This window comes from Lissotriton vulgaris, chromosome 1_1, assembly GCF_964263255.1.
Source record: "Lissotriton vulgaris chromosome 1_1, aLisVul1.2, whole genome shotgun sequence".
In the NCBI taxonomy this organism is placed as follows: domain Eukaryota; kingdom Metazoa; phylum Chordata; class Amphibia; order Caudata; family Salamandridae; genus Lissotriton; species Lissotriton vulgaris.
Genome location: NC_141685.1, coordinates 553,094,884 through 553,120,848, shown reverse-complemented (window position 1 = coordinate 553,120,848; position 25,965 = coordinate 553,094,884). Strand labels below are relative to the sequence as shown.

The following is a 25,965-nucleotide window of genomic DNA, read 5'->3' as shown; positions in this document are numbered from 1 at the left end:
ACCCACGGTTCTCAGCTGTGCTGTAGACGCAGGTTGAGGTCAGAGAGGGCAGGGAGTCCGGGTCTCGTCGTGCTGGTCAGTCTGGTTCCGGAGGAAGGACGTTTCAGCAAACCGCAAGATACTTAGTTGGTGCCTGCTGCTGCAGGGTGACTACTCCTTCGTCACAAGGGAGAAATCTTGAGAAGAAGTCGAGAGTTCCTTTCGTAGAAAGTAGTTTCAGGATTCAAAGATGATCTAATTTGGAAGGGTCCCCGCTCCCAACTTTATTCTAAAGAAAGGGGCTGGTACGCGACTAGGTCCTGCCCATGGGTCGGACCAGGAAGGGGGGTGGTTACACCCCTCTCCCCTGTCCGGACTTTCCCCAGCTCAGGGGCTGGTGTGCCCCTGGAACTGGTTCAAGCCGGCATATGCACAGTGAGCACCGGGGTGCCACTTGCAGTCATCTTCCTCTAAAGCCCTGCCTACCTGGGATACACAAAACCCTGTCTGGGATGGTGCTAGCACCGCCCCTGACAGGAAACCCTTTGTCCAAGCTCTCCTCGCTGGAAGGACTCCCAGCAGCAGGAGGTCAGACTTGTGTCTGTGGTGGCAGCATCCATTTTGTGGAGCTGAGGCTTGAGTTAACTTTAACCGGGGTTCACAGTTACATACATGTCGTGTCCCTCTAGAGGGGTGGAATGCTAACCCCGTCGCCAGAATTGGCGAGGGGTTAGTATTCCAATTCGTATGACACCTTACTCGACATGTTTTGATAAAGCGATACCAAAGTTGGCAAATAACCGCGAGGATTATAAGGCACTTAAGAGTATATGGTACGCGTTATCATGGAACAGCTATTAGGACTTGGTTCCGCAAGCTGCAAACGGGCTCAGCTCATGCCAGAGCACCATCTCACATAATTCCAAGCACTCTGCCTTCAGGATTGTCAAGGCCTGCCATAGGAGTGACTGATAGGAATATATGTGTCCATTTTAGGGTTAGATATAGGAATACTATATCTAAAGCAAAGGGTGATTACACCACCTTGCCCCAGCTGTCGTGCAGCCAGTTGTGTCAGATTTAGATGGCCAGCCAGGGGTGGCATATTACATGCTGCAGCCCCTGGTAGGCCCTGGGTACACCTATGCCCTGGGTATAGGGACTGATAAGGTGGCCCAGTACCAATTGGTAAATGCACCTAAGGTACACGTGTCAATTTAGTGAAAGAACAGCGAGGCTGTGGGTCTGATTAGCAGGCCCACAGCCAGGAAAGTCGTAAACCAGTTAAGCAAAAAGCAAAAATCTGGGGTGATCATAGGATTGCAGACCCTAATCTCCTACACATGGCTTGAGGGGTCATCTCGAAGGGGAGGGAGTAGCCCCTTCGGACGATCTGCAGCACCCACCTGTCCGAAGTGACAGTGCGCCAGTGAGAGTGGTGATGGCGAACCCTGCCTCCCACTGGCGTCACATGGGCAGAAAAGCACGGACTAGGAGGGTTTAGAGGTGGATGCCGCGGGGCAGGTGTAGACTGACTCCGCCTGTTTCCCCGACCGCCTCCACAGCGGTTTCCACGGCCGCCGCCGCGCTGGACGACAGTTTGCGGTGAGTGGCTGGCGGCGCGTGTGGGGATGCCCCATCCGTGGCCACAAAAGGAGCGAAAGGCACCTGTTTGCTGGCACGGGGCCGAGAGGCCCAAGGACTTGGCCGTAGCCCTGGAGTCCTTAAAGCGCTCAAGCGCGTGGTCTGCCTTGTCGCCAAAGAGGCGACGGCCATCGAATGGCATGTCCATAAGGGTGTTTTGGACGTCTGCCGAAAAATTGGCGGATCTCAGCCAGGCGTGGCGTCGTACCGCCACCGTCGTAGCCATCGCTCTGCCCAGCGAGTCAGTAGTATCCAGCCCACACCTGATTGAATACTTGGCTGCGTCCCGGCCCTCCACAAGGGCTTGGCCGAGTTTGGCCCGTACCTCCAACGGGCACTCTGGCAGCACTTCCGCCACCGTCTCCCACAGAGAGTGGGTGTAGCGGCCCAAGAGGCATGCAGTGTTGGAAGACCGCAGTCCCAAACTAAGGGACGAGAAGATCTTCTTGCCATAGTTCTCGTACCTCTTGGATTCCCTGTCCGGCGGGGCCGTCGGGAATGCGGTCTGGGAATTAGAGGCCTGGATGACCAGACTCTCGGGGGTGGGGTGGGGGGACAGGAAACATGGGTCACCCGGAGCCGGGCGGTGGCGTCTGGCCACGTTCCTATCTACAGGCGAACCCGTAGCAGGCCTGGACCAAGTGCCCAAAAGAACGTCTGTCAAGGCCTCATTAAACGGCAGTAGAGGCTCCATGGAGCATGACTGCGGCTTAAGGACCTCAGTGAGGAGGTTAGTCCTCACGGCCGCGACGGGGAGCTCAAGGCCCAAGGCCTTAGCAGCCCTCGTCAACACCACACCATATGTAGCTCCCTCCTCCGAAGCCACGGTAGGAGGAGAGACAAATCCAGTGTCTGGAGAGGTGTCCAGGCCACTGGCCTCCCCAAGGTCTCCTGCCCAGTCCATGTTAGACTGGCACTCCCTGGCCAGAGGGTCCTCAGACCCCTCCCAATCCTCCTCATCCCTCATCTCCTGAGATTCAGGGTCGTAATGTATGAGGTCGGCTCGTAGAAGCTAAAATCTCCAAACGGCGTCGGGATCGGCGCCGATAGGCGTAGTCCCGACGTTGGAACCGAATGAAAAGAGGCATCGGGGACGGCGCCGCCCGAGGACGGCGCCGGAGGGGACACCACACGGACCGACAACGGGGGGGTCGTAAGGTCCACCAGTGACGATCCATCGCCCGAGGAGGGTCCAGCGGCGCCCTGCGGCGCCGGGCCCGAAGGCGCCGGGGCCGCTGTACCCTGTGGTGCCGGGCCCGAGGGCACCGGCGGTGTCGGGATCGTGGGGCCCGAAGGCGCCGGGCCCGAAGGCGTCGGCGGCGTCGGGGTCGAAACCCCCGACCCACTAGGGCTCCCAGACGGGTTTGATGGGCCCGTAGGCGCTGCGGAACCCGTCGGAGGAGAAAGGGACCTCATGGCCATGAGGAAATGCTCAATCTCCTCCGGCGTCGCGTTCAGCCCAGGGACCGTAGGGTATGGGGCCGAACGTGGCGCCCGCGACTCCCGAGGAGCCGCGTGGGCGGTGTCACCCGAACCCCCGGCCGCATCGCGCGAGCGTCGGGGGGGGTCAGAAGAGCGATGATGTCTCTTCGACTTCTTATGCTTCTTACCTGACGACTTGGACCCGGAGGAGTGGTGCCGACTCCCGGAGCTGTGACGGCTCCGTCCCCGCGACCTGTCCCTTGACCTCCCGTGGGACCGGGACCGGGACCTCACACGGCGCGGGGCCGACTGCCGGAGTTCGAGTCGCCTGCGGGACCGCTCCCGCCTGGCCTTCCTCGAAAGGGCCCGACAGTCGTGGCAGGCCTCGTCGTCATGGTCGACGCCCAAACACGTCAGGCACAAGCGGTGGGGATCCGTGACCGACATGGTACGGTCGCACTCGTCGCAATGCTTGAATCCGGGCATCCCTACAGGCACCGTCGGAGTCATACAGACTTCGAAATGGATCAAAAGATCACCAAAACTTAGTCAAAAAGTGACTAGGGAACTGCTCTTTCCAGATCTGCGCTGGCTGGCGCGTAAAAAAGAAGAACTGACATCAGTGCGCGGAGGCGGCCTCTAAGTACTCCGACGACGTCATCACGGCGCCCACGACGCCGACGAGGGACGCGGAGCCGCAGACGACGCCTACCGACGCGCAAGGGTACTGCTACGCAAAAGTTTCCGGATCCAGTCTGACGCCTGGGGATATTCTAAGGTAAGGAATCTAACATGTCTCTTTCAGATCCAGGTATCCTGGGCGATGATTCACAGGTAGCACAGGCGCGGACAGTAACAGGTGACAGGAGCGCATTTCACTTGTCTCCTGACTGAAACGCCCTCCGAGAACACTGAGTCGAGTCGCCCCCGCAGCACCCTCTAGCGGGCGGAGGACAGCACCGCGGTCTTGGCAAAAAGGGAATCAAGCTGCGTAAGGAGCACCGATTACAATCTGAGGAGAGAAACACACAAGGCAAACGATCCCCACCAATGTAAAAACATCAACAAGAGAAAACACTGTCCACAACAAGGGAAATAAAAAGCACTTATTTCTAGCTGCCGAGCAGCGAAGAAAGAGGAAGTGCAGTAAGTGTCAAGACAATTTATTGGCTTAGAGTCATGGACATTGTGAAAGGACTTCATGAGAGACTGTTTTTCTTTCCCTAGTTTTGTGGGAAATGTAGTTTATTTTACAAGATGGTGATAAGCTGCTGTTTGAATTTTGTTAATAAAAGCGAAGAAAGAATGAGCATAATCCTCGCCTCAGGTCCTGACATTAAATAAAGTGTTATTCACAATACAACTTAAGCAGAGTTTCCAAGCACAGAGTTCCACTGCAATAATAAAAATAAAGCCTCTACTTTCTCTTTGTTCTGCAATGAGTCCAATTCTCATTCTGGAGTCACTAATATCACAATGGTGCATTTCAGTACAAATAACTAACAACTGGGGGGCGAAAGAGCACCTAAACCAGTCCTAGTGGTCTCCTTTCTCAACATCTCCGTGGAACCCTCGCCACATCTTCCCCCGTCAGTGCAGCGGTCAAATTCTCACCCGGGCTAATGGAGAAAACGAGAGATCCGTCTCTGAATCATCGCCTGATTCCGTTAAAGAAACCAATATCCTTTTGCAGCCCTTTGCAGTCTCCATTTTATTCCTTTTCCTTCCCCTCTTGGCCTCCAGAAGCAGAAGGCAGCTATCATTACCAGTCCACTTGATAAGGTCTAACTTCCATAACATAAAACTAGAGCCTGCTGTTGACTTCCAGAGTATCGTTATATGCCTCTTTGCCAGCACCAATGCTAAATCAATTGTTTCTGGGGCCTGGGATACAGACCAAGGAAGCACACTGCAGGAGCAGCAAGTAAAGTTCTATTTGTAATTTCATTCATCTAGGCTATCACATTTATCCAGCCATCATGCATCTGGGGTCATGTCTACAACATGTGGCATAAATTCGCCCCAAGTGCCTGACACCTTGGGCACTTCGCCGTTGCATTTGGAAAAAACACTATTTATTGTTTCTGCGGTGAGATAAGCCCTGTGGAGAATACAAAAGTGTTTCAGATGGAAGTGTACATTGGGTGAAACCATGGAAGCCACTTCCAGGATTCTAACCCAGCCAGTGTCTCTTATAGGGTTATGTAAGTCTACGACCCACTTGTCCCTTAAGGAAATCAGTGAAATAATAATATGTTTCCTCTGCATTCTATACATCACTGTGGTAGCTTTGTAATTCCCTGATGTCATGAGTATAATATGTAGTCCCTGGTGAATGTCGGGTTTGAGTTCCTGTTCTTCCATATTTGTCAAACTTGCTGTCAAGGCCCTTTGTAGCAGAAATTATCCTGCTGGCAACACAAAATAGGCTACCAGATTATCAAAGGAGGGAAGCATACCCTCTTTATTCACGTTTGGAATCGTATTAAAGGGTTGAAGGAGTCCATTTTACAGAAAGGGTAGGCTGGTGAGAAATCTGCAGTTAGATCTACACCAGAAAATATGTCAATGAAGGTAAGTAACTTGTTCTTCTGATAGAGACTTCTAACCGCAGATTCCTCAGCTTGTAAATGAATACCAAAGCAGTATGTCCTCATGTGATAGGTCTGCGGAACAGCTCTGACCAGGAAATCCTGTAGGACAGATCAGGCAAACGCCTGTCCGGCCAGAAGTTATTATCCAAGCAGTAGTGCTTCATGAAGGTATGGAGGGACACCCACATAGTGGTAGCAGCCTTCGCTCTAAGTGATAGCAATCTTTGCTCTGGTAGAATGAGACTGCAAGCATTCCAAGCTCTGCTTTTTGGCTAGCCCATAACAGATTTTAATACATGGCACAATCCATCTTGAGATGGTTCTCTGTTGCACCGTTGTGCCCTTTTTTCACTCCAAAGAAACAGATAGAAAGTTGGCCCTCCTGTCGGTAGCCTTAGAGTTTTATATAGTGCAAACTACACCCGAGACATTGGGTATCAGAGCACTTTACATTGCACCCGTTTTGTTACAGAAGGACACAATCATTTTTTTTAGGCACACGGAGATTAAGTGATTTGCCTAGAATCACAGGATGTTGAGTGTTGTTACCGAGACTCGAACCTGGTTCCCCAGCTTCGAGGTCGACTGCTCTAGCCATAAGGCTACATCATCTCCCCATAGGATTGCCCTTTGTGGAAGGGCATTTGTACTTTTGGTAAGAATGCTGCTTTTGTCTGGAAAACGTGCCTGTCTGGAAAAAAGAAGTTGGCTGTACCACAGACATCGCCTGAAGTGGGCTGGCTTGCCTTGCAGATGTAATGGCAATGAGGAATACCATTTTGATGGTAAGGAGATGAAAAGGACAGCTGTGCATTGGTTTCGAAGGGACTGCACATCAGGTAAGTATCAAATTAAGGTCCCACTGCAACATGAGAAATGATATTGGCGGTTTATGCATGATAAACTCTGACATGAAAAGAGATGGCTGATCCGGTAGACAGGTAGTCTTGGTGGATGGACACCTGGCTGCTAAGATGATACCAACCACTTTGGAAGGTTGAAAGTCATCAACTGTCGCCGCTCAATCTCCACTCATGGAGATACAGGTTGTGTAGACTTAGGTGCACCATGACAGGGGATCCCCCAAAAGGGGCTGAATTGGAGGACATGTGCTCCTGGCATAGAGTTCCCGGCACCGGACTCCCCTCACTCAGTCCAGGGCCACTTGGATGACTTCGGCGGATTCTTTCTTGGTCTTTTTCAGTACTCCGTGCAGGAGAGGCAGGTATGGAAAGGAGATCACCAATGCAGGTGGAAGGCATCTCCAAGGAAGTGATGCTTTGGGAACTCCAATGCTCAAAAACCGTGATACTGTGTGTGGTCTGAAACGGCTAATAGACTGAGTCAGGGTTTTCCCCATGGCAGTTCGGGCTGGACAGTTTGATTTGCATATAGCTGGGTCTGAACTGAGGTGGCGAAGTGAGCTAACAATTCACAATGAATTCAAACCAGATCTGTGAATGGGGGTGAGTGTCTGAAAAGTTTCAGCACTCCTTCCATCATCTCCTTGTGTTTGCTTTGTTCGCCCTAAGTTGTCAGGGTGCCCCCAGACGTGGGTCCCTTTCTCACTTTGCCACTGGATTCAAGCGAGCCTGGCTGATGAAGGGTGTTACGCAGAAACCAGTCAGAGGATGCTTGTTTCCGGTTCAGGGAAGACATGGCTTGGCAGTTCGGGCTGGACTGTTCCCATGAGGTACAGGGTCAAGACTGATTTGCATATAGCAGGGTCGGAACTGAGGTGGCGAATTGAGGTAAAGAATGATGATGGATTCAACCCAGATCTGAGACAGGAGACAGGGGGTGAGTGTCTCATACATTTCAGCGCACCATCCATCATCTCCTTGTGTTTGCTTTGTTCGCCCTAAGTTGGCAAGGTATGTCTAGACGTGGGTCCCTTGCTCACTTTGCCACTGGATTCAAGCTAGCCTGGCAGATGAAGGGTGTTACCCACGAGCTGGTCCAAGGATGCTTGTTTTCGGTTCAGGGAAGACATGGCTTGGTAGTTCAGGCTGGACTGTTCCCATGAGGCACAGGTTCAAGACTGATTTGCATATAGCTGGGTCTGAACTGAGGTGGCGAAGTGAGCTAAAGAATGATGATGGATTCAACCCATATCTGTGACTGAGAGTGAGTGTCTGAAAAGTTTCAGTGCTCCGTCCATCATCTCCTTGTGATTATTATGTATAGAATGGCAAACTCAGAAATTAGAGGAGTTAGTGATTGTAGCAAACTATTATGTGGCTGTGCAGGAACAATGAAATAGAATGCCGACTCCAAATTAATGTCTTTGAAGTTGCAGAACATCCAGCAAAATGTGAAAGGTTGGGGAGTGCCACAAACGGTGGATCAAAGGGGAAGGAAAGTTGAGGACATAAGGAGGGAGGACAGGAAGGGCCAACAGAAAGTGAAGAGGAAATGCCCCTGGAAAGGGATGATAATGTTTTGCTAATGTTCACTTGGGGCACTGGAAAAGGGACTGTCCACATGCTATTTAAAACATACCTGGACTTGCTGACCTGTCTAAATTGAATACATTTACACTAAACTTCTATCCTGAGTTTTAGGACAACCTGAAAGATTCTAATTGTGCCACCAATCTTTATGCTGATTGCCTGATTGATGGTGAATATATAATGTACCTCATTCGCATGTTGCTAGCTGTTCTTCCCTGAAAACCTCAGCGCTTCCCTTATTACCGCTCTCTGGTTTGTCGCTAGGGGGAGTATGTATTTCTAACCATTGTATAAATATTTTTTAATTATGAAGAAGCAAATAATGTGAATTTCACACAACCCTAATGTTCACAACCAGCTTTGGCATCTTTTACGTTAGATCATTGCTAGGTAGATTTACCTAACTGAACTGATTGCATTAACTCGAGCCTCTATCCTGGCTCAGAAAAAGATTATAACCATGGACACGGGCTTTAGGTATGTCTTTGGAGCGACACATGAATATGTACAGAATTTGTTGAAAGCCTTGATGCTTTCTCAACCAATTGTAGATGTTGAGTGCGGCCCACCAATTCTCTCATGCAGTGGTGGCTCATAATTTGGAGGAGTAGAGCGGCAGACACATACCAGCACCCTCACTTTCACACATCCATTCACAAGTGCGCACAGTCACATCCACAAGCACAATCAATTACACCCATCCATTCATGAGCATGCTTATAGTCACACCCACCATTCACAAGCACATACATGCTCACACTTGAACATCCATTCACATTCTCATTTAAATACACATACTTTCATACATGCACACACGCACCTAAACATTCAATAAATGCTTACCAGGCTACAGCTGTGACTCCAGGGGCAGCAGATGCCAGGAGGGAGAAGTACAAAGGCCAAGCAAGGAGCTGAAGGCTTCATGGAGGAAAGGGAAAAACAGAAGTTCCTGACTTTTCCTCTCATTGGCTAACCTTGTGATGGGCCATAATATTGAGAGAAGGACTTTCACTATCTCGTCACAAATTGGGGTGGGGTCAGTGAGACTTGCGGATCCCACCCCACTCTGTGATGAAAGGGTAGTGTGGCATCATTGATAGTCGGTTAGCCCTGGGCACTTCAGAGCTTAAACCTGAAGCCCCTGGGACTGACTCTATCAGACACGCTCCCCCTCATCAGGAGGAGAAGGATCCTAACAGCACTGTGACATTTTCAGCCTGGTAAACCTTCGCTCAAGCAGCCAGGCACCTACACAATAGCACATGTAAAACACTCTGCTGCCTGACCCTGACACGGAGATTGCCTGTCAGGCTGACCTTCCCTTAGTCTGGCAGACACTCATCATGCTTTGGAAAAGGGAGGGTACAGAATCCAGTCATCTATAACGATGGGTCTCCACTGAGCTCATGATTAATTATCCTGATCCGATTGCCAGAAAAGCTGCCCCATCATGTTTTGCTGATGCTGCTCGGTATATTGCACAAATTGCGCTGCTTCCTTTCCCCCCCTTAAAAGACTTAACTCAGTTACAGGAACAAGCTCAGTTAGTGGTAAACAGTATTGTATCAAGTATTGGAGCTAGCCACGCCTCCTCCCATTGCTCCCTATGGTGCTCCCTCCGGACCAGTGCAGGTTTGTCCCCGGTAGATCCATTGGCCACAATCTTCGCACCCTCTTTGCTATGATGCAGAAGGTGAATCCGCAACAGCAAGCAGCAGCTATACTTCTAGACGCCACTAAGGCGTTCAACTACCTCGACTGGCCTTATCTATTCACCCTGCTCAAACGCATAGGACTCAGCCCTAAATTCAGCTATGTAATCACCCTACTTTATTCGCTTCCCACGGACCGCATAAGGATTAACGGTGTGGTAACAGCCCCGATTCCGATCTTTCGCGGCACGCGGTAGTGGTGCCCTTTGTTGCCCCTCCTTTTTGCCATAGCCATGGCGCCCTTGGCAGCATCATGCTCGCAGAGGCCTTACATTCACCTTCGGGTGGTGCCCGTCTCATAATACGCGGACACCTTCATATTTTATATCAAGGACACCAGCGATAACCTGGACCCCCTGATTAGAGAATTTGTGGGCTTCAGAGGCCTTTCAGGGATAGTTATTAACTGGTCTAAATCAGTGATATTCCCCCTCACGGAGGCCACAACGCAGACACAGACAGAGTTTCCCCTACAGGGGATGCAAGACCCAGTAAAATATCTGGGCATATGGATCAGCAGCGACCCCGGAGAGCCGTGGCGCTCGAATTATGGTAGGTTCATTGACTGGCTGGAACAGCGAATAAAAAGATGGATCACGCTACCCCTCTCCCTTGCCAGGAGGGTGGCCATTGCCAAGATGGTTGTGCTCCCCAAGCTCCCTCACATACTGCTTCAAAAGGCAGCTGTGCTCAAACATGATAGAGTTAGCATCGGCGGACAAACAGTCCTGAGTAGTGTGGGAGGTGCTCACACTCCCATTTGAACAAGGTGGGCTTGGGGGTCTGGATTTTGACCTGTATTATTGGTGCGCGCAGGCACAATTTGCATTCCACTGGATTTACCCAACTCAGTTCATAGCCCATACTACACTGGAACATGACCAAGTGTCCCTGGTTCCCCTCCCTGCAACTCTATATCAACCAAGGCCCAGACCTAGAAAAGAGATAGACACAGTGGGGTGCACAGTGAGAGCTTGGCAAAACATGCACAGTGGGGTGTACAGTGAGAGCCTGGAAAATCATGCAGAAAAGAGTGCAACTTGATATTATGCACTCCCCCTGGTCCCCTTGGTGAAGCATCCATGCTTGTCTTTCCTTTCGGAGCCAGGCGCCTGCGCCAAACTGAGAGAAATGAAGCTTACAAAAATGGGATGTGTGTTCCCAGACGGCACCTTCATAGAACGCACCAGATTAGGGAGGGACAGGAGCTCACTGTGCTAGAAAAAATGACATACTTCCAGCTGTGAGCCACGCTCTGTGCCTACCACCCCTCCTTTCCTGAGGTGCCAGCTACTGTGCAATTCTTAGAGAAATTTCTTAAAAAGCCATCCCAGCACAAGTTCATTACACACCTTTACACAGATATGCAAAACACGTCTCTGGTACGCCCTCCACGGGCAAGGCAGGAGTGGGAGACAGCCCTGGGCATACCTATCCTGCAGGAGCACTGGACATACTGCTGCACACAGGCGCGAGCACTCTCCCCGAATTATACACTGCGCCTCATACATTTTAATTTCTTGCACCATACCTACAGAACTCCTGTAAGGCTGTGGCTACTAGGATTGATCTCAGAGGCGCGCTGCCAGCGATGTGGGGCACCAGACGCAACCTTTTTACACCTAGCATGGGACTTTCGCCAAGTCCATGCATACTGGGTGACCGTCTTTGATGCAATAGATGAGATGACGGGCACACCCATTACCAGACTGTGTTACTGGGATACGTTAAGGACATGCCTTCAGAGAGCCTGAGGCTTAGTGCATTACTGCTGCTGCTCGCACAGCGGCACATAGCAATGACTTGGGGCAGGACCCCCCCCGCCAAAAAAAAAGCAACATGGCTCTAGGATGCAGCAGTATATTGCCAAGAACAGCTGGCCTTTTTTGAGAGCTAATGCCCACTCCATCTCGACCTAAAGATATTTGGGGCCCCCTGCAACTATAAATCAGTGCACATTCAACAGATGAGTCCGCTCCGCAAGCATTGGTCACAAGTGTATAGCTCTTGTTATAATGGCTGTAGAGTGAATAACGAGTCCCATTATAGAATATCAGGTCAATAAGCGAATACTTATCACTTCTCCCTCCCCTGTTTTCCCCTCGGACCTCCCCTCCCGCCTCCTCTAGTTGGAAGTTGAACAACATGCTCCCTTGAACGGAACAGAAACTGTTAAAGACACTGAGTTAACAACTACGTGCTCGCAAGTTGAACCCATTGTGCTCAGAGGAGAAGCTAATGCAAGACATGCTGAGATCGGATTGCTCCATTAGACCTCATAGGAACAGCAAATAATGTAAAGTGTAATGTAACTGAAAGAGCGCTGTATTTGCAACCAGGTATATGGTAGCTAATGTAAATGTGAAAACTGAATACAGAGAACTTTTTAAAAAGTATTGGAGCAAGCAGAAGTGTGCAAGAAACCCACATGAAGTGTGGAGAGAGTTCAGGGCGTATGGTAGCATCCACATTTCTATTCCCCAACTGTCATAGTTTTATCATAGAGCTGCCAATGTCAGTAAGGCTGGCATGTTATGTGCTGCAGCAATCCACTGGTATGAACCCTTCTTTTCTTCTATGATCCAAAATCATTTACACTACTGTGGCACCTGTCAGTCCCATGTACTGAGAAAGAGATCGAGACCAACCCCGCTGCTCAGTCCCCTCTTTCGTGCCTCTACACATGGACTTTATTCAGATGCTGAACTGCTCTTTATACTCGTATGGTATTTGTAATTGTCTGACTACTTTTGTGATACATAGAAGCTTATTCCTGCACAAAAGCAAATGCCATCACAGTTGCAAAGCATTTACTTAGGCGTTTTATTCCATGGTTTGAACTACTGAGTCATTTAACAAGTGACCAGAGAACACACTTTATTTACTCTGTAATGCAGAAGATTTGCAAAGCCTTGGGTGTTGATCCATTCCATCACTCTGAGGTCAGCAGGCAAGTGGAACAAAACAAAGCTACCCTTTAGGATAAGAAGACCGTGATATGTCCTGAGACCCAGCTGAAGTGGCCTGGAGCTTTGTCCTTAGCCTTGTGGCACATATGCGCTACACTGACACAGAAAACCAAGCTTAACTCATACAAGATAGTTATGGGACACCCAACAGTTTTGCTCACAACCCCTGTAATCTTTGCTGCTAAGTTAGATATACAATTGAATTATGATGCAGATTTACAATATTGCAGAAAGCTTATATCCTTCCTCCAAAGCTCCATAATCAGGTGTAAGCTGCCTTATCTGAGCGCTCAAACAAAGCCTGCCATTCCCTCCTGCCAGCAAATTAGGTCTTCATATGCATCCATCAAAGGAAGACCTCCTTGTAACCTGGCACGACATGGTCCCTACCAGATTCTACTCATCACCATTATAGCTGGTAAAAAGATATCTGCCCACCAGTGCCTGCTTCTGAACTTTCACCTGGGCAGGGGTCTTCTGCTGGCGCTGGTCCAATTAATACTTTGCCACCTGCCAGCAGGTAGGATTCACAGTACCCACCATCCTAATCAGCACTTCCAAAGCAATGCTGTGCAAAAACTGTGCAATGCTGCTCCCACCACCCCTCAACCTTACCACCGCCACCAGAGATAACCATTCATCTCCTGAATACTGGATCCTCTGTAGGTCCTGCCTGCTATCTTTACTGCTGTGTATGCTAATAACTTCTACATACTCTTGATTGAGAAGCTCAGTCAAACTATTAATCTCTGTTCTTGCTGTATCTGCACTCACTTGCCCTATGATGTGGAGGGAAGGGTGCCTTGGATCAGAGTGCACGTCAGCAAAAATTAAACATGCTTTCATCTGTTCTATTATAGGCACAGACTTACTGAATTTTCGGCATTTCCTCCCTGTCTTATGAAGGACTTGAAAAATACAACAATCCGCTGCCAGTTACAGACCTGATATCACTCATCTAGCCATATGCGAACAGTGGTTGCTTTATAAGCATCACAAAGCTGACAGCCAGAGTGTCTTTGTGGGCTGAGCTGAGTGTGACATAGTAGATACTATACTTCATTATTCACCCCACTTCAAATACTGGACCCCATTGGTATGGTTTTTCACACATGTCAACATCAAGAAGAATATGAAAAGTTCATATGTAGAACCATAGAGGATCCTTGGCTGCCTCAAGAGCGGACTGTGGCCTCTTACTCAACCTACGTTGCCCTGCTATCACACATTCTGCCTTTCACCCTCTCCAAAGACGACGGATGCACTGCGAAATATACAGATTTTTCTCCATTCTATATCCCAGCTATGGTGTAGGACAGGCCATCGAAGAGACCAGATGCATGATGAAATACTGAAGGAAGTAGTCAATGCCATGGCCATTGTCCTAGATTTTAAAACAGATCAATTAGATGCCCAGAAGGCTGTGTTCCTGCAGAATAGAAGGACTTAGGTTACCTCCGCATCCAAAGATGGGTTGAGGCATCCATGCGATCATAGGCTCTGAGCATTGTACTCGTCTTGCTAATGCTTCACTTACCAAACATCAACAGATAGATGATATGAAGACTAGTGTAAAGAAATTATATGAGATTCAGAATGGCTTTGATTAAAACCTGAGTGGTATATGGTTATTATGTTCATCATCCAAACTACTTGCAGCGATAGTGGCGTTGTATATTGATTGGAAGACAGCAAAAGGGTGGTAACACCACAATGAAGGACATTAGCTAGGAGTTGTGTAATTTTACTTTAGTTTTTGTATTATTATGTCTTGTACTTCGGAACCCAGCGAAGAACTTATACAAAGAAAGAATTAGCTGAGAAATAAATGTACACATAGTAATACTTAGACGATATATATATAAAATGTTTTGCATTGACTCAGCCAGATCTTTTTTTTAAAACACCCTTACCAATCAACATTCATTGCCAGAGTAAACATTTGTTAGACAACCAATGAAGTTTTTTTTTTGTTCAGAGTTTTATAAAGCACGAATTTGACCCGCAACCGAATCGGGTATCAGAGCGCTTTACATATCACCGGTTATGTTACATGAGGTTACACATTCATTTTTGTTAGGCAAGGGGAGATTAAGTGATTTTCCCACAATCACAGGATGTTCAGAGTCGTTACCGAGACTCGAATTGATGCCTGAAGCCTAAATCCAAATTCACTTTTCCTCTTTAAAAAATATATGTGAGGGACATTCAGGGATCTATAGCCTTTATATAGTTACAGCTGCCAAAAATGACCAAAAAACAATTGTAAATGTACTCCAACTCAGAATTGGAGTAACTCCAGCACCACCTTGGCATCTCACAAATACTGCAATTCCCTACCATGGAAAATAATGGTGGTAGGGACGTTAAATAAAACCCAAAGGAAATATGGTGAAATTAACTTCAATTAAATTGCTTACAATACTTAACAAAATAAATAATATCAATTGAATATATGAAAAATTGATCAAATAATAAAACATATGTTTTATTTTAATATATTTTGACCTTTTTTTAATTTAAAAATGTAGGTAACTTGACTTCTTGTTACAATATAATTAAAATACGATTAGATTACTGTATATTTGTTCTACACAACAATTTAATAATTATTACCACGTAATAATTGTTTTTACTTTAGGTGGGATTACTTAGAAGTTTAATTTCAAGAATTTTTTCAATTATGTTACAACAAATTATTAATGCTGTTGAGACTCAAGAACTCTGCCTAAGATAAAATATAGGGAAAAGTAAAAAAAAGTGTCTTTAAACTTGAAAAGAATTAGTAAAAATATCTTTTTGTCAAATTTTATTGGAAATTAGTTTTATATATTTATTTCAAATGTAGAACAAAATAAACAAATGCCACACGGTAAATGACATTAATAATTTAAAATATAATTATTTTGAATAAATTAAATTAAATTGAAATTGTTTTTCTGAAGTTCCAATTAGGAAAGTTCCAACTAAAGTAAAACAAATAAATTTACATTATGTATAAATATTTATTTAAAGTGATGTTTAGAATAAGGTATAATTTACTCATATTTTAATACAAAATAATGCTACCTCAATTTTTAAATTGAAAAACTGGTTATTAATTTTTTTTCAATTTCTTTTATATGAAATCCTCATTTTCCTCAAACCTCAGTTGACACAACAGTAGGATGTCTACAGCCGTTTCTCATTTTTTGGGAGACGTAGGCTTCAAGATCGAATCGGGGAAAGGGATCCTCCAACCGGCTACCGACAAACCAACATGAGGTCACTTTACCCCTATTTTGGAAAGGGGAATGGTCCCGCTCTTTTCTGGTGGCTTCTGACCGAAGACTATTTATGTTGACCAGATAGAAAAGGCCCAACAAAGTCAAGGAGCATCCATTGAGGCTTAATCATAGGATTAAAAAAATGTTGATACCCAAATTTGAATAGGAATCCCTCCTGAGGAAGGTCCCCTCCTTTTAACATAGCGAAGAACATTACCCTTGTCCCTGTGTGGTCTGGTGTTTTTAATAGCATTCTTGAAAGTGACCTCTGAAAAACCCAGACATAATACTGCAGGTGAGGTTGTATTAGACCTCCCTTCACCCTCCTAAGCCTGAGCTTTTTCCAAGCTATTCTTGTAGCCTTATAGGCCCATCAAAAGAATTTATTGCTTGCTGGAGTTTGTCGATCTCTCTTTTATCGAAGTGCAGGGGAATGGTGTCAAAGAAAAAAGTAATTTTGGGAAGTATTACCATCTTAATTAAATTTATCTTTCCTATATTAGACAGTGGGAGATGAGCCCAAGACTTCATAAGCCTCTGGCATTCTTTAGATACGTTAACTAAAGTAGTCTCTGCTATCTTGTCTATGTTCTGAACAATCTTAACCCCCAAATATCTTATTTAACTCTTAATCGGTAGCTGACAATCTGGAAGGTTCCAGGTCATGATATCTGTTTTTGTCGCATTGACCTCATAACCAGAAACCTGTCCGAAATCTTGTGCCAACTTAATGATCTGGGGAAAAGATGTCTTGAGATCGGATGAAAGAATTAAGACATCGTCCGCATAAAGAACTATCTTCCTCTCCCATTCTCTGAATCTAAAAGGTGGAATGCCAGCACTATCTCTCAAACGCTGAGCAAAGGGTTCTATATATAAATCAAAAAGGAGTCGGGAGAGGGGACAGCCCTGTCTGGTCCCCCTAGTGAACTTAAAAGGGTTTGTCAGTTTACCGTTGACTACAAGTCTAGCCGAGGGGTCACTATAAATAAGCTGAGTAGCTCGACTGAATTTTTCTCCATACCCAAACTTATTTAATACTGCTTCAAGATAGACCCAGTTGACTATCAAAAGCCTTAGTGGCGTCGAGTGTTATGGCGGCAAGAGGTAACAAGAAAGTTGAGGCAATATCAATAGCGCCTATAAAATCATATGTAACATTTGAAAGGATCCTACCTTTCACAAAGCCCTTCTGGTCAGGATGAAGTAATCCGCCAGTCACTGTTCCCAGCCTATCTGCTAAAATCCTTGTGAATCCCTTATAATCAGTATTCAACAGTGAAATGGGTCTATAAGATCCACATTCCGCTGGATTTTCTCCTGGCTTCAAGATCAGGGAAATGGTGGCTTCTCCCCATGAAATGGGAAGCCTGACGCCTTCTGCGAGGATTTTATTAAAAAGCAATGTCATAGTTGGAATAATTGCTTCTTCCACAGCTCTATATAGTTCTGCGGGCAGTCCATCAGGCCCTGCGACCTTCCCTCTCTTGCATGCATAGATCGCCTTATTAACCTCTAACTGTGTTATATCTTGATCTAAGTTCTCTCATTGTACGTGACTTAAGGAGGCAAGCTCACATCCCATTATCCACTCATTTGCGCTAGTAGTGTCTACTATATTATCTTCATTACAGAGGTCCTGGAAAAAAGCGTCTCCAATCTCTTCATCTGTAGAGACCAAAATACTTAGATCTTCATTTTCTATATGCTTTATGATATTACGCGGTCTATCGGTCTTCACATTCCACGCTAGTAATTTACTGGAACCCTTGCCATATTCAAAATGGGCAAGCTTACTAGCTTCCCATTTTTTGGTGAGCCTCAACTGAATCTTATTATCTAACTGATCTTTTAAGCTTGAGAGATTCGCCAAATGTTCTTGAAAATTCCCAGAGTCAGTTTCATTGTTTAAGGTGATCTCTACTACCTTCATCTCGCACTCAATTTGCGTAACCTCTTCCCTATATTTCTTATTCTTGTAGCCTAGCCTGCTCATAACTGTACCTCTTAAAAACGCCTTCCAGGCATCCCAAACTACAGAGATATTGGCTGAGCCCACATTTGTGTTGAAGAAAAACACAGTTTCCTGAGATAGGAACTCTACTTCGGGCTCATCTAGCATCAAAGAGCGATCGAAAGTCCATATCCTTGGGCATTCCCTCTCTTCTAAAACCAAACCCATATATACAACAGCATGATCAGACAGATGAGGAGTCAGATAGCTATGTCCTTGATTTCACCCCTCAGGTCATGGCTAACCAATATGTAATCTATTCTGGATTTGTGATGGTACTTGTTATTGTAGAAAGAAACACCTAGCTGAACGCCCGATCTCTCCCTCCACACTTGACATAATCCCATCTGTGCCATCATTGTTTATAAGTAGGCCCGGGATTTTGATGTTGTATTTGCTCTGCTGCTTGGGGATTTATCTAGTAAAGCATTGAGAACGGTGTTGAAGTCGCCCGCCAAGATAATAGGCTCTGGAAATTCTAAAAGATGTGAAAAAATAGTTTTTAACACAGAGGGATCATCTTGGTTCGGGCCATATTAGCCCACTACTGTCGTCAAAAAGCCCTGAATAGATAATCTGGCAATAACCCACCTGCCACCTGGGTCTGCCAGAGATTTAAGCACTCTAGTCTTAGCGTGATTCCTCATTAAAATGGCTACACCTCTAATACTAGCACTCTGATCTGAACAGATGAGATGTTCAATCCATTTAACTTTTTTAAAGATTTCTAGGAGTTCTTGCTTCAAAAAGTGAGTTTCCTGCAAAATAATAATCTCAGCGGGGGAGTCTTTCAAATATTGTATAATGTTTGCCCTTCTGGATTTTACTCTCAAACCATTTACGTTCCAGGATAAACATTGTACATTCTTCACAATGGTTTAAAAGCTAGAGGTTTTAGGATGATGCATCTCTTGCCACTCTGCTCCCACGATAGAAACAACCGATCTACCCTACACAATAAATATAGATTAATCAGACCATATAACAAATGAGGATTATTTTTTTCTTTTTTCCCCCTCATGCTTCCCACCCGTGCTCCCTTGCAAGCCCTTCCGTAACCCCTCCCCTGTTTCCCTCCCTGGAGAACCCAACCCTCATTTACCTGGACCGATAGTCCAGATTCTTCTACCGGGGTACCCATGAAGTCCATCTATACATGTGATATTTTGTATGTATGATGTTGACAGTGTACGATAACCCCCTTTAAGGGATTCTTTTCTCCAGTTTTCTTGTTAAATATTCGGGATTTTTGAATTAATTGCCTTCCCTGTCCCCATCTTTTTCCTTTTCTTATCTATTCATCTCTCTTCTTCTCCCTTCATTCCCTCCATATTTTAAAGATTTAGGTTAGAGATTAGGGTCTTGGGCTTAGATATTAAATCAATATACAGTGAACATTGAAAAAAAGACTACTATACAGTGAAAAGGGAAAAGAAATGACTTCTAAACTATTTTGCAGTTTTTCCTAAGCATCCCAAAAGTTCATCTGCCTCCTGAACGGACTTTAGATTATACATCTTATTATTCTGCATGATCTTCAGGAGTGCAGGAAACTTTAGCTGTACATTTGCCCCAAGCTTTTTAAATACATCCATTCTCCTCCCTTGCTCCCATTGTCTATCCAATGTGGCCCGAGACAAGTCAGAGCGAATTTCATAGGACAAGTCTCTGGATTTTAATGATTTTTGCTTCAGGGCATAATTTAGGATTTTTTCCTTTAAAGAAAATGACAAGAAAATTAGGAGTATCTTCCTCAGCTTAGGACGATGTGGATGTTTCCTAAAAGGATCTCTATGGATCCTCTATATATCTCTTTTTAAATCTTCCTCCGTTTCTTCTATCTGTATTGACTCCTTTTTAAGGGTCACTATGAAGGACTTAATATCATCTCCTTCTCTACCTTCTGGAATATTTAAGAGACGGAGGTTGTTTCTTTGTGAATTGTTCTCTAATAACTCAAGTCTGTCTCGTAAAGATATCCCATCCTTCTTAAGTTGGGCAATTTCAGATTTGGCAGCTCCTAGGTCCTCTCTTATTTCCTCCACCAAGCTTTCTAAAGCCACAGTTCTGGAATTTAGGAGATCGACTTTTTTGTCTAGAGATTCACAGAATTGCCGAATCTCTCTTTGATTTGTTTCGGAGACAGCAAAACCATTTTTTATATCTACAGATAGAGAGGAAAAAAGAACCTCCATAGATGATACTGAGGGTCCTGCATTTACTTGCTTCACAGAGGTTTCATCTTCAATTTGCTCTTTGTCAGCTCCTGCTCTGACTTGATCTACTTTCTGCAGGTGTTCAGACTCCGATCTTGTGGAGCCTATCAGAACTATTTCAGGGGGAGACTGCGACATATGGAGAGAGCTATCTAGCGCTTCCATTCTGTCTTGAATATCCCAGGTGTCTTGAGTATGTGTTGGTCGGTTAACACGCTTTCTCAGATTCGCCCTCTGCTCAGCTACGTTCAGCACCAAAGGCTGAATTTTAAATAGGGCCTTAGCGATGGCGTGATCTTAACCTTAATTGGGATTTCAAGGAGTGTTTTGTAGCGCTACCTAGCTTGGCTCTTCTACCTTTTACCTCACGATGCTGGAAGGTAGGCAAGCTAGTCCCATTTTGATTTTTACTCACTCCCTGACTCTCTTTTAAGCTACACTTTGTTGGATTATCCGGCTGTTTTGCCTTCGTTGGCCTTCTGCCTAGCTTCTGGCCCTTTTTTCCTCCTATTACTTGGTGTGTTATTTGGGCGGCATTTTCTCTTGCACTAGAGTCTGTAGGATTCTTTCTCCCTCCCTGTGTCTCTTCTCTTTGTAGCGATATACATGGTCGTATGGGGGTAATTTCAAGTCTGTCCCTCTCTGCTGCCAAAATAGCACTGTGCTCAGCGTCTCCCCTTCCTGTCCTTCCTGCAACTGCTGTAATTGTTGTTGGGGCTTCTGTCACTGTGGCGGTGAGACTATCAGTGGCAAAAATCCTTTGCCTTCTGGAAGCGCCCACAGCCGTTTCAAGGAGCTCCCCCGTGATGCTGTCGAAAGGCGCACTGTGCTGCCTCTTCCAGCATCAACCCGGAGGAGACCGAAAGCCGCTGCTCTGCGGCCCCTCCTCAGCTCCAGGGCTGCAGCAGACCAGCGCGGGACATTCAAAAGCGCACCAACGCACATCCCGCGACACCAAACGATGAAAGGAAAATGTCAAACAGGGGAAAGAAGGCAAAAAGAAAAAAACTGCATCTGTATCAAGAAGGGTAAGGAAATGAAGACACAGCGGGTTCTCAAACGTCGCCAACATCCAAGAATCTGGACGTGAGTACCTCCGGCAGCAAGCAAGCGGTCCGCTCAGCTAGCTGCTGCCATGTTCTCCCCACAACGGTTATTACATTTGTTAAAATGCTTTGATTTGGTAATTAATTTTTAACAATTAACTTAGATGTATTTATCTTTTAAACTATTTTATATATGCTGTATTAATGCATGGCCATGTGTGGTGCTGGATGTGCAACCGCTCCTTATCGGCAGCAGTAACATTACCCTTGTAAATTTGGCTCCACTTCCTGTTTCAAGGGCTGGAGACATGTAAGTCTACACTTTTGAGTTACTTAACACTTGGATTTTGTGAATAGCCCAATTTAATAAAGCTGCTCAAAACTGTCAGAGTAAACTTACTACTAGGAAATGGACATATGTAGATTTTACCTTTTGTAACTGGGCCTCTCAATGTTCAAACAATATTTCTGTACTTTATAACTTATATAAATGGATTCTTACACAATAGAAAAACCTGTTTTGGGGAAGGAAAGAAATGTTTTAGCAGTACATGGGAAAACACATGAAGAAGTCAGCATTTGAACTTTGGTTTCTAGACAAATTGTAAGTTCAATCCTGATACACTTTTTCTAGTTGATTGTGACATGTCATTTAAAATGTGAACTCACCTTTGTTTATGTTGTAGATCCATAACAAATTTTGCATCTTTAGCAAGGACGGAAGCAGCCTGTTGTACGCCTTTCCTAGTGGCACAAAACTACAGTAGGGAGAAAAAAGGAAACATTACTAAAGTTGGGTACTTCTAGAGTAAGAGCGGTTTCATATAACCAAGTTTAGAAAGATTGTTATAGGCTCTGAGAGGACCACAAATTGTTTATTCAGGTTTAGACTTGTTAGAGATTTTGTGAAGAGAAAAGCCTAATTTAGTTCTACATGTCCCACACTCTGTTTAAGCTGTGAAGCTGGCTGATGAACAATATAAATGATTTACCAGAGGCAAGCCCTGGATAGGGGTTGGGTGTTAAAAGCATGATGGGGGACATGGCCAATAAGTATTGTAGTTCTACTTCAGTTTTATTTCAACAATTGTAGGGTATATTTTTTGTAAAATGTTCTATGTAATTATTGTTTGCTTGTGTCCTCTTGTAAACAGGAATCAAAAAATATATAAGCTAAACTAAACAATCACTGCAGAAGAAGCACACAAATAGTTATACATATACATTAAAATTGTCTCACAATACACCATGTTTCTGGCAGTGGCATAAACGGGAGCAGCTGATGCCCATGCCTCAGCTGTAGGTATGGTAAGATCAGAGCTTCCATTGAAAAGGCATTTATGTTTTATTAGTAACCTTGTTACAGCCTGACAAGCTTGCAGTGGTGGAATAAATCTTGCTGTCTGTGTGACTGCTTAGGAACCTACGACCAAACATTGTGTGCTCTGAAAATGAATGTGCCCTGTTGATGATCCTGGAATTATCGATTATGGGTCGAAACCCCAAGAACACCTTTTGGCGAAAGCACTCTCTGAAATTATTATGCCATTTAGGAGCTTTGTGAATTTTTCTAGGCTCATATATTTATACATGATGTCTACATTTCTGATGCATTAGTTTGTTGGCCATTCTTATGTCGATTTCCTTTGTTACTGATCATACTATTGAGCTGTTTGTTTGCAAACTCATTTACTTGCACTGTGATCAACCATTTCACAGAGCACTGTTGTGTTTTTTGTAGAACCTTTGTATATAGTCCATGATTGGATACTTATAGTTTGCTACCTGTATGTATGTTCATAAAAAATTCTCTTACACAATAAGGTCTACACATGTTATACAAGTATATTACTAACTGGATAGGATTTGTTACTATCTGCAAATTGGTTAATCTCATCTAATGCTTAGTAACACCTAGAAGGACCTTGCTGTCTTTAAACAATACGTACCCTGTCCTTCTTGGGTTTATGGGTAGCTCCTGTGGCGATCAATAGGGGAATGCAACTTTTTTAGCTACAACATGTGCAAAATTGGGAAATAAGCAGTAGTTTTACTGCCAACAGAGGAGTTGTAAGTCTGGTAGTAATGTTTTCAACAAAAATAAGAGCTCTAGTGCTGATTATTTGATGGTTAGCGTGACCTTCAGATCTACGATGTAAGACATATTTTCCTGAAAGGTGTAGTGATAAGATTCTCTATAAGAGTTTGGAAGGACTGTTACCGATTTGGTGAGCAGGGGCTTAGCTTGGTTAGTAAAACTGGAGGGGTGTGAGCTTCAGATTTTCCAACAATCACGCTGGCATTTAATGTTAAAATTCATTATATGCAGTGCTTAATTTGTGCCGGTGTGTTCAGATGCTAAGCACCGGCACATATTTCTCAGGGCCGGGTCTATTGAATTGAGAGCCATGGGTATGCTCCAGAGCCTGAGGAGTGTTGCAGGTGCCAGCTTTTTCATGGTAAAGCTTTGTTCATTGTTTGAGGCTCATTCGGAGTCGGTCAGCTGCGGAGCAAGTAGTGAAGCGGTGAGGGGGGCTGTGGTCGGAGGCAGCTTCAAGGCCCTGCAGGAACAGGCAGGCCTCAGTGCAGATGGAACAGGCAGGCCTCGGCGCAAATCGACTTCTGGGGAACTCCTGGCAGCGTGAGGGCTGGTTCGTTGTCCCCGTCCAAGCCCCTGGGCCTGGCCTCGAACAAATCTTCTGGAATAGAGAAGGAGCAGTTAAGTTCGATGAGAGGCCGTAGACTAAGCAGAGGAAGTGGCAGAGGAAACCCTTGTGAATCCCCTAAAACCTCCTGGCAAGAGAGCGCTGGGTAAAAGGTCAGTGCAGTTGGAGGTGAGAGTTTTAAGACAAGCAATATTAGTACCAGAAATGGATACACTCTAAGAACTAAAAAAACATCTGATGATAAGTCTTCTTGTTAAAATTATATAAATTGTCAGTTTTCCCCAAGGTGACACATTGACACTTCTTTTCTAACAAACATGTAGATTGCTGCTGGGGCCTATTTATGGTAGAAATTAGCAGAGAGTCAAATGCCAAATTTTGTGTGCACATTAGAACTATAGAAATGTTAGCGGAAAACTCTATTGCATCAGTAAAAAACGGCATAATTTGGACAGAGTAAAGAACAGAAGAATGACCAATCATGGCAGGAGAAAGAAAGTTAATCTCACAGAAGAAGATTTTTTTTAAACCTTACCAGCTATATTCTTTTAAAAATGACAAAACAATGCATTGGAAAAAGAAAGTGAAAAGGACGGAGTACCGTTTGTGGGTGTTAGGCAAAAACTAAGTTGACATTCTGGCCAAGTCAATAAATAAACACTCAGGCGGGACTTCACACAGGGCTTGACACACCAAATCATAATAACTAGCTTTTATATAATCACTGAGATCGCAACTCAGCACTTTAAACAATATTTATTTTTAAACTGAATATAGAAGTTAATATTTCATCAATAAAAGCTTGGTGCCATATCTTGGCGTTGATATTTGCTAAGTGCTAGGGTGTTTTAAGAAAGAAATAAAGAAAAAGGAATTCCTTTCTGTGTTGCTCAATTTAATGCTGACCTATCAGCCCACATTCAAATAATGACTTTCTAACCCTTATAGTGACACAGTTAATTGTTAATACAAAACACTTGAAATGCTAATTTCTCTCAAGACTTTTATTCTTAAAAAAAAAATTGTAGTTAAAATTGTTGGTACACATTTTGATAAAACACAATACATTTGAATACTCTAATATAAGATTATTTTAACAGTTTTTGTTTACAAGAAATGTCATTATAGTACAAATCTCTGAGTAGCCACTCAGTATAGTGCAATAAACAATCTCAAATTAGTACACAAATCACAATAAAATTTGTTACAATCAAATAAAATTAGGTCCTTATGTCGACGCGGTTCGGTGCCTTATTTTTGATCGTGTAAACACCTTCCTCAAGACGGAATTTTTAAAAAACATGGCTTCTTCATTCTACAAAATGAATACATACAATTAGTATCAATACTCCCTACTTGAAAAGAAATGTCTATTTTGTCATATGGTTTGTTATTCTATGTGTCACAAGTGTCTACTTGGGTAGTCATTTATTATTCTTACATGAATTGCCTGTATATGGCTTCCTCTCATAGAGTGGTGGACCTTTGAGTTACTTTCTTGGTCCTCTTCGTGAGAATTTTTAATCATAAATTTGTCCCACGGATCCTATGCTGTTGAAAACATGGGTTGAATGTTAATGTATTTATCAACCATTATCAAAATTGTTGCCCTATGCTCCGAAGATATAGGTCACTTACTTAAAAAGGTAAGGCTCTTGGTATGCCACTTATTCCTCTTGGGTCTCAGTTCTTCTGGACCTTCACATTTACTTATCAGCCCTCTGTTCAGGAATTTGTTTTTCAATCGCCCCTCGATTCCTAGGGGGTTAATGATATATGTTGTATGCTCATCAAGATAGATAGATTGGCCAACCTTAGTCTGAGTAACTATTATATAGTGGTTTGTGCACTTACTTCAATTGCGGGGGTTCTTACACATTTCCTCAGCCTTCTTGTCTCAATCACCTCCTGTCACTTGCAGGTTGTTGTGCGTGGGGTATTTCTGTTATGACCCTCTCTCCAACTGAAGCCTGCCTTTTTTTAT

General features: G+C 44.7%; 1 protein-coding gene across 1 annotated transcript in view; it reads right to left on the bottom strand.

The window, feature by feature from the left end:
* HFM1 (helicase for meiosis 1) overlaps window positions 1-25,965 on the bottom strand; it is a 2,890,879-nt gene that overhangs the window by 1,778,960 nt on the left and 1,085,954 nt on the right. The window contains exon 12 of the mRNA XM_086925623.1: window positions 21,985-22,073. Coding sequence (XP_086781749.1) covers window positions 21,985-22,073 — 89 coding nt within the window. The remainder of the gene's footprint in view (window positions 1-21,984; window positions 22,074-25,965) is intronic.